Source organism: Dinoponera quadriceps, unplaced genomic scaffold, assembly GCF_001313825.1.
Source record: "Dinoponera quadriceps isolate SergipeBrazil2010 unplaced genomic scaffold, ASM131382v1 scaffold1889, whole genome shotgun sequence".
Taxonomy (NCBI): Eukaryota; Metazoa; Arthropoda; class Insecta; order Hymenoptera; family Formicidae; genus Dinoponera; species Dinoponera quadriceps.
The window spans coordinates 1257466-1275754 of record NW_014557272.1 but is presented as its reverse complement, the minus strand read 5'-3'; the positions used below and the strand labels follow the sequence as shown (position 1 = coordinate 1275754).

The 18289-nt window shown below is 44.9% G+C and overlaps 2 protein-coding genes across 2 annotated transcripts in view; both read right to left on the bottom strand.

Annotated features, from left to right (window-relative positions):
* Nucleotides 1-652: 652 nt before the first annotated feature.
* Nucleotides 653-18289, bottom strand: part of LOC106748873 (CCR4-NOT transcription complex subunit 6-like) — a 363820-nt gene continuing 346183 nt past the window's right edge. The window contains exons 4-8 of the mRNA XM_014627791.1: nucleotides 16900-17051; nucleotides 4236-4466; nucleotides 3865-4042; nucleotides 3458-3597; nucleotides 653-3319 (exon numbers count right to left, since the gene is read on the bottom strand). Of these exons, the coding sequence (XP_014483277.1) occupies nucleotides 3243-3319; nucleotides 3458-3597; nucleotides 3865-4042; nucleotides 4236-4466; nucleotides 16900-17051 (778 nt within the window). The 3' untranslated portion in view covers nucleotides 653-3242. The remainder of the gene's footprint in view (nucleotides 3320-3457; nucleotides 3598-3864; nucleotides 4043-4235; nucleotides 4467-16899; nucleotides 17052-18289) is intronic.
* Nucleotides 4823-6804, bottom strand: LOC106748874 (protein YIPF5). The gene is made up of 2 exons (XM_014627792.1): nucleotides 6459-6804; nucleotides 4823-5830 (listed from the first exon to the last, which is right to left on the bottom strand). The coding sequence occupies exons 1-2, from the start codon at nucleotides 6691-6693 to the stop codon at nucleotides 5271-5273; spliced, it is 795 nt and encodes a 264-aa protein (XP_014483278.1). The 5' UTR covers nucleotides 6694-6804; the 3' UTR covers nucleotides 4823-5270.

Genomic DNA, 18289 nt, shown 5'->3' with positions numbered 1-18289 from the left:
TTTCTTCTTCGGGTATTGTCTTAAAAATATTTCACGAACATTTTTCTGAGAGTATCTTTTAGTATAATCTTTTTTCCTTCAAATAAATAATTAAATAGATTTGCTAATATTTCTCAACGCATGCTTCGTCATCTGGCGTTTCAAACGCATCGTCGATTTTTTTATTACTTACTATATATATACACACACACACACGCGCGCGCGTGTGTGTGTGCGTGCGTGCGCGCGCGCGCGCGCGTGTGTGTGTATGTGTGTGTTACAAAGAAAATTCTATCGCCAATTACAAACCGTCCGCAGTGTGGGCTTAAAAAAACGCAAGACAGCATAAATAAAGATTCTCTCCAATTTCAACTCACGCTGTCATTGCTGAAGAGAGACCGCCGTCGTGGTCCCTCTTCCTCGGGTTATTCGCGTTTCGAAATTAGGCCCGAAGCAGCCGGCAATCGATGATAACTTTAACACGTCCCGTCACAGAAATGTTGGATAGAGGAGACGCGTCGTTCGCTCGCCGTGTGCGAAAACACGCTTAATTATACGAAGAAATATACAAATATATTATATATATATACACATATATATACACATATATATATATATATATATATATATATATATATATATATATATATATGCGAAGATGCTATCTCTTTCGCCAGAGGATATAATTAAAACTAATTGCCTACTTTATATTATTACAACATTTACTACATAGATGTCTTTGATAAACTAATCGCTCACTACTTGTGTAATTCAGTTGACGGGACTGCGGATGATGCGCGCGCACAAACCACGGCTCCCGAATGGGAACTCTCTCAAGGTCTTAATTGTCGATTGTGTCATACATAACGAGATCGATTGCTATATTGCTACGATATATTCGTAAAGTATTTTAAGAATTATAGTATGTGCATATAAACTTACGTATCTTCCCGATGTGTTTCGGTGTCGTTCGTATCATATTGGTGTTGTCCCGCATTTTGCGCGCGTGTGTGTATGCATGTTCTATCGACGGAGAAAGCTGTATATGCCCGGAAATAACCGTGTATCGTTTTTATTATGCTGCTAACATGCGAAAACCCTTTTTCGCGAAAACCATCGGCGAGAAGTTATTTCGCGAAGAAGGAGAAGAAGAAGAAGAGAAAGAACGAAAATTTGTACACACGATCGAGACGCGCGCGAGTACAAAGTAAGCATTCCCTATCTCACTTTCGCGAGAACCTTCTTTTCTCTTCCGGGCGATTCGGCAAGAGATCGTAAAACGACACGAAGCATGACGTCAGGATATATCTGTAATACTACAGAGCATGTGCGTAACTCGTAAAGTATCTAATAAATTTCCGCATCATCGCTCTTGATTCTCTCCGCTCGGCAGAGCAGAATAATAAACGTACACGTAAATTGCAGTCAACGTAAAAAAAAAAAACAACGTACCATTGTCATATTTACAACATACATATATAAGGAAAATTATATCTCATATCTACAGTACATTCGCGAGTATCAATAATCGCTTCGAAAGATAGGAATCGATAAGAATGAAATTATGTACAGCGATATATAAACGTATCGAGAGTTTTTTTTACTCTCTCTCTCTCTCTCTCTCTCTCTCTCTCTCTCTTTCTCTCTCTCGGTTCGCTCGCGCACCAAGAACCGTCGGACGAGTCGATTGCAAAATAGAAAGACCGAGGCGTGAGGTGTTTGACGACGCGCTACGTATAAGATATACTTGCACTGTTTTAACTAAATGTATAATTGCGTTTTTCATAGCGCCTCATCGCTACAATACAATCCCGATATTGGTCTTCACCAAGCACGCGCACCCTACACGATAACTAAGATAATTAGAATCTACATTTTGGTAGCTGCGACTATATAACTGCACGTTCGCGAGACGATGAAGAGAGGTACGATAAAGTGAAGAGAATTGATACAGATTAAAAAAAAAAGAAAAAAAAAGAAAAAAGCGCAAGAAAGAAATGCGGTACGAGTACGTAGAGCGGAGCGGCGGTTCGAGCGCGGTCAAATTGTACAGGCTTCCCCCTCTCTTTCTCGGTGGCAACTGAATTAACAAGTAGTAGTAATAGTGGCTTTTTGACGCAGTACAGAGCACATACATTAATTAATCCGAACCGAACGGACATACCTATAAGTATGGGCGAAGATGTATCGACTGATCTCGCGCGACGCTATGACAGACGTGTGTGTGATGATGAACATCGTTTACATTATCGTTTTACTTACAAATACACCCGCTACAATATCAACTACGCTCTCGTCTTCTTATATAACATTATCGTATTATCAATATATACGTGGCCAATAAGAACAGATTTGTACTTGCATTGAAATTGTTTAAGTCAACTCCAATCACTTCGCACAGCCCAGTATAGCATGTATGTTTTTCGTATTTTTTTCTCGTTTGCTTCGCGTTTCGTTTAAAAATACAATTTTTTTTTTCTTTTGTCTCATTGGATGGCAGCATTCTTATCAAAAGGTTTGGTTTGGAGGATGTTGTAATGACATTTAGGAAGGGAGAAGGGGGCGAGGTAGGAGAGAGGGAGAGGGAGAGGGGTTTCTCTGTCTGCTAAAGGGTTTTTGTTGTGTGTGTTTGTGTCTCTCTCTAGCAAGACGCTAAGTTTCTCTGTTGTGTGGTAAACACGTGAATAATAATTGTTCCAATTGCGTTTAAAATGTCGATATCACAGAGGCTTTTCTTTGAATCGGAATATTCGTCGTCGTTTCCTCTTTTCCTCCTTTCGCGCTTTTTTTTTCATCTCTCTCGTTTTATAGGAAAATAGGTATCTACATATTAGTGATGGTAAGTTAGAGAGGTCACGATGCTCTTTAGGCATAGGGAGAGTTAGCACTTTTTTAAAAATGCAATACACTATACATGGGCTAAACGCATTACAACACGGCTCCCTTCACCTGGTCGTTAGAATTGTGTGTCGCGTCCGGCCGTGCACCGGACCCGACTACCGTTTGTGTCGAGTGTGCGAGACGATGTATGGAGTATATTTCGCGTGTACGTGTATACGTGTGCAGTGGTGTATAGTGGTATGCATGTATACGTGTATCTGTGTGTAATGTCCGCTAGTGTAGAGTAATAGTCGACTGCGAGTGATATTGCTAGAGCCAGAAGTAATAGAAGTGATGCGAATCCTTTTTCCTTCATCCTCGTCGTTCCTCGTTATTGATTTATCGTCTCTTGACGGTTACTTGGGCCTAGATCGCAGCGGCTGCTACCTGCGTGAGATCAAACCATTGCTTGTTCCTACTGTCGGTGTCATCTCCAGTTCCACTAACAGAGGAAAGTGATCTGAAGTAGGAGAAAGGGAAATTTATTAGATTACGTTATCGAGGCTATCTCCAAACGATATTTTGCGACAGAGGTTCTCGCACATACAGCATACTGGAGATAACATCTTGTCAGGATTTGTTCGCGCAAGGAACTTACCGGATGGTACATGGGGATGGGGACATCCTACCACCTTGTGCTCTCTAAACCACTCTTGGCTAAGCGGACCTAAGAGTCCCAGTGGCACCATGCTTTGCTTCGAGTAGAAAATGTAGTCTATTATGCCTTTGAATTCAAATCTGTAAATCGATAAGGCAGTCATTATCTAAGTATCATGTACGTGTTTATAAATATGTACACGTCATGGGAAAAGCGATTAAGCTTCGACGATTTACTTGAGATTATTTTTATAAGATCACTATCAGTGTATTCTATACATTCCTTTATTTCCTGTATAAGATATAAATATATAGATATATGTGTAACTTGAAATATTTTTAATGTTTCAATGACATGTCAAAAGTAGGGAGATAAATACATCGAACGAGTAATATTGGTATACTTACGTATAATTAGTATAGGGCATAATGTCTTCGCTATAGGCGGATGCAAGCTTGAAGGAGTGCGTAAATTCGTTGGGTTTGTCGCAGCCGGAGATCTTTTGTAAACACGATTTGTACGCTAAGTCCTTAAAATCACGATGATCCGCCGCCACACGCCCGGACGTAAGAAACTCAATCACGCCTGCAATTTAACGATGCTCTCTGTGATGAATCGGCATAATGTCATGTAACTATTAGTAAGCACGTAGCATGCGTTAGGTATCAAGGTACAAATATATAATTAAGTGAATTGAATACATGTATATTCGCATACATTAACTACTATAATGTAAATGTTTAAGAGAAATATATTTAATGGAATAAGGGTGTGTTACCGGAATCAGGTAAGGAATTGAAGTCGCCGCAAAGCAACAGTTGAACGTTGGAAGAGTCAGGCTTGTGGCCGGGTCGAAACGACTGGCCAGCTTGGTCCAAAATGGAACGTAATTCATTGCTCAGCATCATCGTTTGTATCAGTTTCACGTCGCAGTACTCGGGATCCCAGTGAATGTGTGCCGTACAAACCAAAATCGGCTGTTGTACTTGCGCCGGATCAGATGGAACACCTACAACAGGGGGGTGGGGCAATCAGATTCTATTCAAATGTGCAATACAGGGCATGTCCCACAGTTCTCGCAAGTCTTAATTTTAATCGTAGATTTGCCGTTCAACTTAGAGTCGAAATCTCCGCAACGAAAGAGTCGGGAGTTGTGGGACATGATTGTGCATCGAATAGTTTGACAAATTCTTAAGGAACTTCTAAGTGGACCCACCTTATGAGCAATGATCGATCATTGTTACAAAAGAATGATATTGAAAGTAACGAAGTACAATCTTGCATTGTTGCTTCGCGAATGTGTCCGTTTGATGCGATTATGACAAAGAGAAACGCTTGGGCAGTAAAATTAACAAAAAAACAATGTGCAAGTATCATATAGTTTATTTAGAAATGTATAGCAAATAACTTAATCTAATGCTTGCAATCACACTTGCAGCAAGCGCTTACATTGCTTTCTTCCCTTGTTAAAATCAAGCATCTTCCTGGAAATATGCTCGCTATATAAATAATTCTAGAATTCCTTTAAGATACGATAAAACCAATGAATTATACATCTTTCAAGTACAGTTTGTTATTAACAGTTCTACAGTTTGTTACCAGTAATGCAGTAACATACGATGATATAAACTTATTATCCATAAATTTCAACTATGAGAATCACTTCAGATAAATAAGTTTAGAGGTTTTTTTTTAATCTATTGTATTGAATTAGTACCAACTTGACTACTCAAGAAACATTCGCTTCCTATCCGGGATCCGAGAAGTTAGACGAAACAAAGTCGTGCACATTTATCGTTCAACTTTTGCTCCTTTAAAATATAATTATCAACGTAAACACGCCATAAAGGAGCAGACACGGGTACGCTATGAGCAACTGCTGGTCTTGCTCCCCGGACATCGTGGAAAAGAGCCTGGAGGCGGACAGAGCTGCCCAGACGACGGCCAAGATCGCGCAGACCAAGCCGATCGGGCCGCGCAGCGTGGCGAAGACGCTGAAGCCAGCCAGCACGACGACCGGTAAGAGACAGTAACCCAGTACGGACGCGACTGACGACAAGGTGACGTTACTGTTGCTGCTCATCAACGACTGTAAGATGTACATGAGTATGCAGGAGGTCAAGGCCAGGCCGTACACGTAACCGAAGTGCGCTTTCGAGCCAGCCAATAAGAGAAACGCGGCAAGAACCAGGCAGAACGCCACTGGCCCTGCCAGATCCGAGTCTTGCAGCAGATAATTCGCATCGTCGATTTGTCCCCTCCTGTGAAAAGGATTCAGCACAGCCAGGGTCTTTTGCATTATCCTGTCGGGGTCGATACCCAGCTCCTCTAACAGAGGTGGCTCGTCTTCTTCTTCGCTGAAGCCGCTATTGCCTGCAAGATTGCTTTTTATGTTTCCACAATCCTCATTTTATTCGATGATCCTGACATCACGATCCCCGAGCACGCGTCCTGACATTAGGCTCAAACCCAATAAGCAATCTGCTAGCAGTCTGACAACAGATACATTTACTGTCTGTGTCTGCAATCTGTTGTTATTCTGCCAACAGAATCTGCTGATAAAAAATTGGCAGCAGAAAATGAACAGGATCTGTATAGTATGTGTTGCGTGTGTGTGTGTGCGCGCGCGCGCGTGTGTGTGTGTGCATATAGTAGATGTATAGTATAAATCTAACGGTATGTTCCATTTAAATACATTGGGACAACAGATCTTGCTCGGTTTCTGCCATCAGTTTGTCATCGTGACTTTATCATCAGATCTTGTTATTGGTTTCTGCAAACAAGCTGCTTGCAGAATCTGCGGCAGATGCTGCACAAAATCTGCTTTTCCAGATTTGGCTATCTGGGAAAGTGTTGGTCACGCGAATCTACCACCGCAGACTGCTTCATTTCTGGGGAAACAGAGGCGCACTACGTGCACCACGCAAGCGATGACGTTACACCGTCAGGTGTTTTAGCTCGAGGATCGGACGATCGCGACGATGAAGTAACGCGTTCCAACCTTTTCCATAATCATCCTGCGCGAACATGTCGCCGGTGTATGAGCTCTGTGTAGGATCCAGGAAGCCCTTTTGCGTGCTCGAATATTCGCCGTAGGGCTGATCGCCGTACGGTTGGAAGTCGAACTGTTGGTTAGGTTGCTCGAAACCGGGCGACTCGAAGTAATACTGGCTCTGGGGTGATTGACCTTGCGGCGGTTGCGTCCAGTAATTGTCCTGGCCTGTGTATCCGGACATCTTGTTGGCGTATCGGTTTCTCGGTCACTTTAAACACCCGTGTTTTCCTCGGCCTGCAGCTCGAAGTGTCGACACATCGAACCGCGTCACAATACGACGACAGAGGTTAGGGTTAGATTAGTTCGGCACTAAGTGCTCGGTAAGTAACAGCGGGCACAATGTTACCGACGCGCGTTACCTTACAGCTTGCGGGTTTTGCCACGGTGGCGTTGCGAATTGCGAGCAAATTGTGAAGTACGAGCGGCGGGAAGGAGGTAGAAGACGTGCATCTAAAAAGTTGATCCGAAGTGTGATCAATCGCGCGTGTAATTAATTAGTGAACTGACAGCTGCGAAGAGACAATGCGCGTTGATGTTCGTCATCACGTCGGAAGCTGTGTATAGTTTTTCTTTGGAAGGTAACAATGTAGACTGTCGAGACGAGAGTGCGCACCGATTATCGCAACAATGGCGACCTAAGATTCTCAATTAAACATTTCGGGAATAACAGAAAAAGGGAAAAAGAACATACTAATATTTCGCGAATAATATTAGGTCATTAGCGTGTAAATGTCAGCTCGTATTTGCAAGAAATCTCTGAATCGTGTAATTTGGATCTCACGAGAGTATTTCGCTGCATTTACTCTTCATATGGCCCGTTCTATCATTTTTGTACTCGTTTTTTGCACTCTCAGGCACGCGTAATCTATTAAAGCGAAGAAATATGACGAGTATATACGAGTATGCACGAATATTTTTGAGAAGACATCCGTCTTCAATACTCCAACTGATGAATGACAACGTATTCTTTTATACAGTTTCGTTTCAATAAAGGAAAGAATCACGTTAAAGAGTCGTGCAATTTATTCGTGCTATTTCAAAATGCGCAATGTGAATGCTTGTTAATGTTAAACACCGGTAGAATATTATAATTACTTTCGATGCCAACCATATTTTAAAGTAGTAGCAACATGTATGTAAGATTATTATAATAACATTTACTAAAAAAATGGTTTTCCTAATTATTTTTATGGTTAAAAGCAAAAAGTAAACATTCGACTGGCACTGAAAATAACTATAATTTTTCATCAGTGAACAAGCATTTTAAACTTTTAGCTGAATGTACCATTTACACAGCACTGTAAACCTCAATTTACTATATACCTCAAATTCCCACTGCATGTGTTTATTATTCAAAAATACTCAATAGTATGTTAATGCTATTTGGTTATATTCATGTGCAATCCGCTGTTATTACGGAAAATTGCCCCTTTCTGTCGAGGTCATATACACTCAGCCGAATGCACGGCTTTTACTATCCAAACTAACATTTTGCGTAGGATAAAAACGGCATAATATTTTTGTAATTGGCGACTATATTGACGGTACTGTAAATAGATTAACGGACGGTCGCAGAATCGATTCGGCAATTTCCTCTCATCATTAGTATAATTATCCGCGCTTTGAGCGCCGTAAGTCGCAGTTGTGCGAATATAAATTCGACGTGACGACCATTGAATACAGATTTGTCAAGACAAAGTCGCGCGCTTCGCCGCGGAAATTGGTCGCGCGATCTGGCCTCGATCTCCCTCTCGTTATTAATTGCGAGGACGATTAAGGTGAAACGAAGCGGCGGCCGCGCGGCGGCACGGAGTATCAAGTTATCGGTACACACAATTAGGACATTCATCAGGGTTAAGGGAGTGTACATTCCAAATCCTCCGTTCGGTCGGCTCGTAATAAGACCCGTAAATTAGTCCCGCTGATACTCTTCGTTGCGCAATTGCGCCTTAGATTAATGCTGTATTTATTTTCCGTTGCCGATAAATCCTCGCGGTCGACCGACCGACCGGCCGGCCGGTCAAGCGAGCGAGCAAATAAGCGAATCGCCCGACTTGGAAGTACCCGGTCGCAACAAGTTCGCGTGGGACGGCGCACAAATGAAAGCTCGTTTACCGAAATGTGCTTGAGCCCGTGTTTTTCCAAAGTGGAGATCACGAACACCATCCCGCGGACGGTCTTATTGTGCGCGCAATCTCCATTTTCTAAAATATAGATTCAAGAAATAAGATCTTCAAACGTGGAGAGAAGTAATGATACGATGTGGGGGGATCGACTCTTTAGATTTCTTATCCGAGTCACGATCGAACTTATCGTAATTTTACTACAACCACCGGTATCGCATTTACGTTTACTACGAACAATCCTCGCGATCCTCATTTTATCTCTCTCTCTCTCTCTACTCTGCTGTGGCTGAATCGAGAAACGTATACGTCCCTCATCCGGATACGTTCCGTCGATCCCGGGGCATTTCAATGGCCGCCCTGTATATAGGGTTCCCCGTCCCGAGCGTTATTTGATATCTCGCGGCACGGTGATTCAGCCTTTACGGCGTATCAATTCACTCGCGCGACTTAAGTAATTCGCGGCACGTGGCAGGAAGTAAAGTCGCTCGCGATGGATCGAGGAGATGCTAACGGTACGAACCTGAAGTGGTCATACGAAATTAACGCCTGAGTGCCTGCGTTACCGGAAATCGACGTGTTAACCCGTTCTATTAACTTTCACGACGGTATAATCTCTCCGCGGGGCGATTACTCACACGCGCGATCGCTCGAAAAGGTCGCGTCGGACGATTTATTTCCCCTCCGATTAACACGATCGCCCGACGGTGTTTCAGCGCGAGGCGCACAGCGTCGTACACATTGTCGATCCCGCGATTCCGCGGGGTATGTGAGCGTTGCCGAGACGAAATTACACCGGCGGTCGCGGCGCGATCGCGCCGGAAGACAGGACAGAAATTCATTTCCAATTGAAAATCTGCTCGAGGGTAATCAAAGGAAATAAATAAATAAAAAAGAAGGAGAGCATTTTAATTCCACTCGATTTGAATTTTTTAACATTTTATACAGCTCTCTCAAATTTCCTCCTCCCCCGAGCAATCGGATTTATCGCGAAAATCGCGTTCGCTCGCTCCCGAGGATTAAGCGTGCACGAGTCCTTCTTCGCTCCTACGATCCGCGTGGCGAATCTCTCCCCCCTCCTCTTCCTCCTCCTTCTCCGCTTCTCTTCCCCCGATCCTCTCCCGGGATTATCGGACGCAAAAATCGTTATTTAATACCCCCGTGTGAGATCCGAAAGGTATACTGTCCTCCCGAACACAATATCGTAAATCCGCCGTTTAATTGCGCCCGCGAGAATCCGCTTTTACTATCGGACCTCGCAAGATTAACCCTACTCAAGCAGCTGTTTCGCCTGTGTTCTCGAACTCTCCCACTGCGTTCTTTCGCGGGCAACATCTCGCGCGAGGATCGCGCTCGTCGCGAGCGAGCGAGGCCCGCGGTCCCGTCTCTTCGAGGGACAACATTGTTACTTTTTGATCTTGCAAAAATTACAAAGCAACGTCTTTTATTTGTGATTTTTTGTTTATTGTATTTTTTATTTGACAGGCGGATGGTCAGCCTTTCTTTTTACGTTCTGACAATAAAAATTCGTGACCCGGCCGACTCGTCACGGGCTAACGTCGCGATGATTTTGCTGGCGCGATTTTCCGATGGAACATTTCTACAGGCGTCGTATTCCGATGTGAATACGATCGAATGTATAACGTAAAGGGAGGACACGAAGCGATGGCGAGATACTCGACGCAGCCGCGGGGGAGAGAACGCGAGAAATATAAGACGGGGGAAGGGAGTGATTTGAATTTCTTCGCGCGGACGATAAAGTGTTCCACAATGGAACGTTAATCCGGTGATAATGTCGTGAAACTCGGTCTCGTGTTGCGTAATGCCGCGGGATTGAGAGGAATCGGTAACACACGACGGCTGTTCGCCCTCGGCAATACGGATATTCCGGGTGTAAATCAGGCCAGATTAGAATGGAGGGGTTAAGGTGCCTTCGATGGCGGTTGTACGACAATCGTACCCGCGAACCGGCAGGCGCCGGGTCGAACCATCTCGTAAATTACCGGGGGAATCAATATCGACCTGCCTCTTCTCTCTCTCTCTCTCTCTCTCTCTCTCTCTCTCTCCCTTTCGTTCCCGGGTGCCCTCTGGAGAAAGAAAAGCTTTCATAGGCGGCACAGTTACCGCGATCTACGAATTCGCTTTCACGAGGGATTGGAAGCTAATTCTGTCTCGAACTAATAATAACGACAACAATAGTAAATATGACGCAACAGCAGTAAAATATAAATGAATATTTTTTACAAGATTAAAAACTGAAATCTCTCGTGCATTAATAAACATGTGCCGTTCATTAACTTCAATCTGACCGCAAAAAATTGTCACATTTTGCAAGCCGACTGTAAAAATCCCAAACAAATTGTGAAATATATTATTTACAGATGGTAAAACATATATTAAAAGAACGAAGCCAATTTATGTTTCACTTCGGGCGAAGATTTAAAAAGTAAAGAAGAAAGAAATAAAGAAGAAAAGAGAGAGCGTGTGCAACTGTGAAACCAAAAAATTATAGGATATATCGGCACTGACAAATCGTAGCATACACGTGGGATTTTATTAACCAGTTTCCATACTAATTAAATAAATCACTAATGAGAGAGGCAAATATACAATAAAATATTCGCGAATGATTAATGCGAGCGTACAATCGTGATAAACGCGCCGGAATTGCGGTGCCGGTGTGTTACAACGAACGGCGTTATCTAAAATAATTAAATGCCGCGCCGCGCGTCGTTAAAGAACGTGGACGGATTTGTCCCGATGATTGCGCTTCGACTCGTGTCGCGCCACGGTCACTTTATGCGCGTTTCTCTCTGACTCTCTCTCTCTCTCTCTCCCTTCCTCTCTCTTTCTCTCTCTCTCTCTCTCTCTCTTTCTCTTTCTCTCTCGCTCTAGCTCTCTCCCCCATTAATATGCATGCGAGAGCAATGCGTCCGGTCTAAAGCGCGCTCGTGAATGATTACGAGCGTCATTCCGAGGAGAGTTCGTTTCGTCCTCGTGGACATTCTTTAAAAGCAATCTGTCCAATTAGACCGTTGTGATATTTAATGAGACACCCGGTGCCGATACATCAACTCGCGAACGGGTGTCCACAGGACGTTTCAAAACATGATACACGCACTTCACGAATCTTGTCTCGCAAAATGCGCCATTAACATTTCTTCGAGCGAGACACAAATTAATCCGAGAGATTTTCTTCGTTTTTCCCCGGATACGGATTTTTTAAAATCCGTAAACAATAATTATTAATAGGATTGCAACAACTAACAAAGCCCACGGAAACTAGATTTTTACTCTATAAAAAATTCAAGGGTAGTTTAGGTCCGAATTAACTCAAGTTCCCATATTCGGGTAGCTTCGAATGTTCAGACGTTACGACGTGGATTATCCGGATAATTCGGGAATTCGGGATTTGAGTAATCGGCTGATAATTCTTCCGGACTATTCGGTTATTGAATTATCCTAATATTTCCAATCTTAGTTGAGACGATCTGTAGAAGGGCACGCGATCCGAATCGCTTATAAAAATGCGAAACCTACACTCGAAGCTCGTGCTCACTTATTATGCATACGTGCGATTATGCACTTTTCAGTGCGCGGCTCAATATATCCATGAAAAATCGGGCCGAGTGACACGTGGAGGATCGTTCGAGAGATGCTCATTCGAGATAGGATTGGCGTCCCGGCATCTGTGCAGCCTGCGAATTATAAGCTTGCGAGTAAAGCGAAGGGAAGGAGCGAAGAAGAGAGGAACACGGAGATAGAGAAAGGGAGACAAGGAGGAAATGTGCGTGCGTGCGTGCACGCACACGTGTGTGAAAGGAAGAAAAAGACAAAGAGAGAGAGAGAGAGAGAAAGAAAAAGAACGGGAGAGGGATATAAAGACAGAGTTCGCAGCTACTTTATCTGCCTCAGGCGTTTCTCGCGAGAATGCGAATGCGCCTCCTGAACGAACGCGCTCCTCTCGCGAGACGCGTTGCGTCGCGAGCGCGATTAATTAAGCGACAAGGTGTCTCTCTCGCGTGTAACGAAGACGAAGCGCGACGCGGTTCTCATGGTTGTTCGTTCACTCGCTCGTTCTCGGGATTCAATTACTCGATTTTACTTTTTGCGGCACAAACCGCTTCCGTGACCCGACACCGGGAGGAGAGAATGACGAGACGGGCGGACGCGACGTCTTCATGATCGTAGCCGTCATCGGGGAACGAAAAAAGGAGAGAGAAAATTGTGGAGAGAGAGAGAGCGAGAGAGAGGGGAAGAGAGGGGGGAGAGAGAGCATAAGAGAGAGGCACAGAAGGCGTTCGCGCCTTCCCGCGGAATGATTAACGCTTCTCGGGCGCCGCCTTGAGATTTCCGCGCGCGGGAAAGAATCGGGATTGCGCGCGAGTCTAAACGCGGATAAACGATCCGCTCTCCTCGCATCTCCGCCGGCCGGGCCCCGCGCATCGTTCATCGTGCCGCCAGATATCGAACTATTAGTACCGCCGATGGTGCGCTATTAATCCGGCCGATGGACAGCACCGCTCTCGGGTTCGCTTACCTCCGTGTGTACGGATGTTCCTCGGAACAGCGATCTTTTTCGCGAGCTAAGCAAGAGAGAGGAGAAAAAGAGACTACATCGAATGTTCGATCCTGCATAAGGCGAAGACGCATCTCGCAGAATCCCGCTCGCGTTCGAGCGAGGGGGATCATTAATCGTGCCCCATTGCCACGGTTACATGGATTCTAATTTCGATCGAGATCCAATCTCGATAGCCCTTTTCCCTTTCTCTCGTTGAGCTTGCGCATCTATCTCCGCGAGGAGACATCGATCTGCCGGCTCCTTATCGCGCGTTCGGTGCTAACCGTTGAACTCTCCTCCACCTCTCGGCTTCGCGTCATAAATTACTTCCGACGAAGCGGATAAGCTGTCCTCTTTCCCGGAACCTCGTGGAAAGAGTCGATGAGTTGCTTATTAGTTGGGAAACACGAGTCTTTTCATGATCGGTCGATCCGCTCATGCTTCGATGCGTTTATTAATCGTCTCGGCAAGATTTCGCAGAGAGGAAAAAGAAAGGGAGAAAAAGACGTAATCACACCTCAATGTGATTCCTCGAAAGACGACGGGCGCGGGAAATATCCTGGTGACGCGGATTTATCACGAATGCATCCGGTAACCCCGCTGTTCAACCCCCTCCCCCCTCTTCCGCTATTAATCTCATCCCCTTTGCGGCCGTCAGACTTTCTGACGCATCGGGCGATTTTTCTTTTCTTTTTTATTTTTTCTTTTACAGATCCCATACGAGATAAAATCGCAACATCCTGGATACAACAGAAGAAGGAGAAGGGAGAGGGGGGGGGGAGCGACGCGGAGTATCAATTAGCTTGAATTACAGAAATACGCTAAGTGCTTTAAGGTTCGTCGGGAGAGAGTGACGAATACGCTCGGATATTTGATCTGGGCTGTTTACCCGGCTAAATGCAGTCGACTCAGACACTTTACTGCGCCGTCCTGTGATTATTCATAGTCACTCGACTGGCCGAGTCCTAAGTATAGGTGTGTGCGTGAGTTGATGCGACTTCAAAGCATCAAATGTAACGCGATACCGAAGTTCGGCCGGGTTTGCAGCTCGCAATCGCTCGCAAGTTATATCGAGTTCGCGGGGTGTATCAAGCAATCTTATTCGCGTGAAAATTCTAACGAATGTTGGTAGAGATTGTAAACGTAAATGATGGGAGTGAAAGATCGTCTATAAAATACTCGAATTGATTTCTGGGTTAATGTCGCGTACATGTTTCGTTTATCGGAGACAAATCCATGAAGAACGCAATACTCAAAAGCCATTTTAAATATTTCTCCATTGAGAGAAATATGTTTTTGATATTTGCAACTATAATTATCAATGAGAAAATGATGCATTGGAAGGAGGATTTGGTAACGATTATCAAGATTTCGTTAAATAGTCTTGGCTAAATTGGCTAATGAAATCATTCAGTACCATATACTGTAAACGGGAAAAATATTGTAGTAAAAATTACTACAAAAGTTTGTAATGCTGGAATATACCGGAATTATTATTAAAATTATTACGTGTGTTGTAATATTTAATGATGTGTATGTATGACAAACATCACTAAAGATTACACAACACACATAGTAACTTTAATAATAATTTCGGTACATTCCAGTATAACAAACTTTTGCACTACTTATTGTCCACAGGACGAAAGCCTAAACTATCAGAATGATCAATGAAAATTTTGCTATCGTCGATAATGCATCGCGCGTCTATAATAAGACTCACATTCTGCGACGATCGCGTCATGTATCCCGCGCCGAGAAACTAGAAACGCAGCGAGATGATTCGGTGATCTAACTCTTCTTACGGCAACCCCCGGCGGTAATAACTTTCGCTAAACGAGAAGCTAACCAGGTGTTAACCGCGGCGCAGGAAGCGCGAGAGAGGCCGCCGAGAAATCGCCGTTCTCGCGAGCGCGATCGATTATCCTGCAGCCGAGAGCGAAAAGTTCCGCCGTACTTTTTCTACGACTGCGGTCGTTGCGCCCGCCGTGGATTAATGTAACACAGGTAATGGCTCATTAACGAGAGCACGTCTCGACGCGTCGGAGTGAGCCGTAAGAGCCGCTCGACCTTTGGACCGCCATATAAATCTTGGGCCTGGTTCGCTCGCTCTCACCCCGTGCATTCCGCGAGATGCAATTCGCTATACGGGGTGTCTCGGCATAGTTTCTCGTTGCTTCTTCCTTCGACGAGCTCGAATCCGCTTAGAACGATTCAGAGACTCGAGACGGAATTCTCGTTAGCGAGGAGACACATTCGCAGGAAACACATTCGACTCCAAATTATATGTATACACAGTATACACAGGAGTCTACGTATTTCTGTATATTACAGGGAAATGGTGCGTTTAAATTTATAAATAGAATCCCGTCGTTTAAAGGAATTTTTTCTATTTCCATCTTTCCTTCGCGAAAATTGGAATGCCAATTTGCATTTTAATTACGAGTTACGAGAAAAGTTTGGGAATCTTTAGCGAATCGAGTCTCAGATACGTCGGTCTCAGAACATACCGCGACTGGCCGTAGAAACTCGCCGCAAGACTCGGCGCGAATGTCGGCTCACCCTGTGTATGCACGCTGGATCGGAGCATCGTGCTCGATTTACTCGCTTCAATCATCGCCGCGCGCTTCCCCGGCGCGCCGCGGGAAAAACGCGGACTTCTGTATATTGCGCGTCCGGTAGTCCGGCAGCTTCATCGGTTACCGAGAGGCCGGCGTTAATTACTTTCGCGTTTCACAGTGTGCAAACACGCGGCTGGATACGCGACTCGTCCGTAGGCGTGTGCGAAACGGTTAGAGCTCAGGAGCTCAGTCTCTGCCTTCTTTTTATTCCCCCGGATCGTTTACGTTATCTTTAATCCTCTCCCGTACCTCCGGATTATCTCGAGATGCTGAAAGAGATAGTAGACTAGTTCTTATCCCCGCATTACGTAACGCGACTGTGGAGCGCGCGATTTCTTTCGAAGGATGCTCCTAAAACGCGAGCAGGGACGAGCCAGAATTACCTCGTCAGCTTCAGGACGAAGGTCGACCGTTCGGCGGGTTTGGATGACGTTGAAATTATTGGATGCCCATATTGAAAGTCCTCATTTCGCATTTTAACCCTCCATTCCGTCGCAATACCCAATAGACACCACTCTAATACTTGTCAATTTGTTCTTCACTGTTTTTTTACGTACTTTAGCGCCTGGTCTATCAGCCAAGTGTTTATGAAAGAAACATCGTTTCAAGAAACAGAGGAAAGTAATGGGAAAATTAACGCGTGAGGTATACCTATATATATTGCGATCATTTACGAGCGAGAAATATCGCGACTAAAGCCAGTCATCACACGGTGCTTGTTTTCGTGCTAGATTACTTGCTGGATGGAAATACTCTGTTCTGATTATAATGTATTTGCGTAGTGTATTTCCATCCATTTTCGGAAATGCACTAATTTGAACGCAATATTTCCATCCAGCAGTAACTTTAACACGCGCAAGAAAATTAAGGAATATATGAACACGTTTGATATGTTTCTTACATTTCAGTAATCTTGAATAGTTAAGAGGACTCGAGAATCGAATCGGATTCAACTCGAGTCGGGATAAAAGAGACAGGTAGCGAAAGACATACTGCGGCTTGCGCAAATTGCTTGTAAACCCATAATTTCGCGGTCTTACACGTGTCGAAAGGGGAGATACATTAATTTTGCGCGTACTCACCATTGTCCCAAGCGGCATCCTTAGTCCTAAGTAACGCAGCCAGCCCGATGTTATCCTTGGGCATAACACGATTCAACATGTTGTCCGAGCCCTCCGCGTTCGCCATTGCCAATTGGTTGAATTCGACTAAATGCTCCTTTATCAGGGTAAATCTGCAAAAGAAAGACGGGAATACACTCGTGCGAGGAACCGACACATCGTTATATCTCATCGCGTCATAAGGGTTGATTTTGTCGTTAGAAATCGTTGTCGTTACGAAATTAACGCAAAATCAATCCCTTTCGAGGCGGAAACGAAGTATCTTCGTATAGAGAATAGATTACTTTTTTCCGGGGAATAACAATGATACGAGGATCAAACGAAAGATCACGATGAGATCCATCTTCTCCGCGTTCGCTGGTGAACTTGCAAGCGGAGAAGGAGCTTGTCTTGAGAAGGATTAATCGCCTCGCATTGGAGTCGCGACAAGAAGCTCATATTAGCTCCGGCGCGAGTCACACAAATACTGAAACTATGTACGCCAGGGGAGGAGTTCCCGGTCCCTTTTCAATCGGTCGCCCGGCGTAAGTCCCGGTAAACGGCCGGCGGGGCACAATTTCGCCGCGGAGTGACGTGGAAGGAGCGGGTGAGCGCGCGCGCGACACGACGTGGATACCAGAGAGACGGCGTCGCCCTCGACGTGTCGGACGATTTTCATCGTGAGCGGCCGGCACTCGTGAAAAAGGCGTATCACGTACGCGATGTAGAATACCCGGGTTCTCTTCTCTCCTCGATCCCGCCGCCGCCGTCCTCCTCGTGCCGCTTCGCACGGCCGATATGTGCGGCACGTATGCCTGAGAAATATATTCTTCGCCGAATACCCATTACGGGCCATCATCCCCTCTCGCCCTGCTCTTCGTCCCTCGTCGACTTTTCCTCCCCGTGGGCCGTAAACAAGATTGAATCAACGTCATTCGCAGTTGCTCAAGAGGGAAGAGAGAAAGAATGAGGGGGTGGTAAAGAAAGAGAGAAAGAGAGAGAGAAAGGGAGAATTGGGCGAGCGACGAAAACACGTTCACTCGTGGAACCGAGTGAGTTCTAAGATCTGACCGCTTATTTCGTTCGGACCATTCGCGAACTGTCCGAGCTTGAGGCTCGAATATATCTCCGCTTCGAACTGCTCGAACATACGGTTCAATCGTGATTCGCTTTCTGGCAGTTTTTTCGTGCGAACTCCGCCGCGCGAGCCCTCGAGAGCGAGAGAACTCCGCTCGCGACTGCAATTACGTTTCTCCTTGCGAAACACGCCCTCTTCCTTCTTCTTCTTCGGCTCGGCTCTCATTTCACGAGGGAGTAAAACCGGCGCGTTTTAGAAGAATGTTTATCGTCTGATGGATCGTAGAATTTTAAC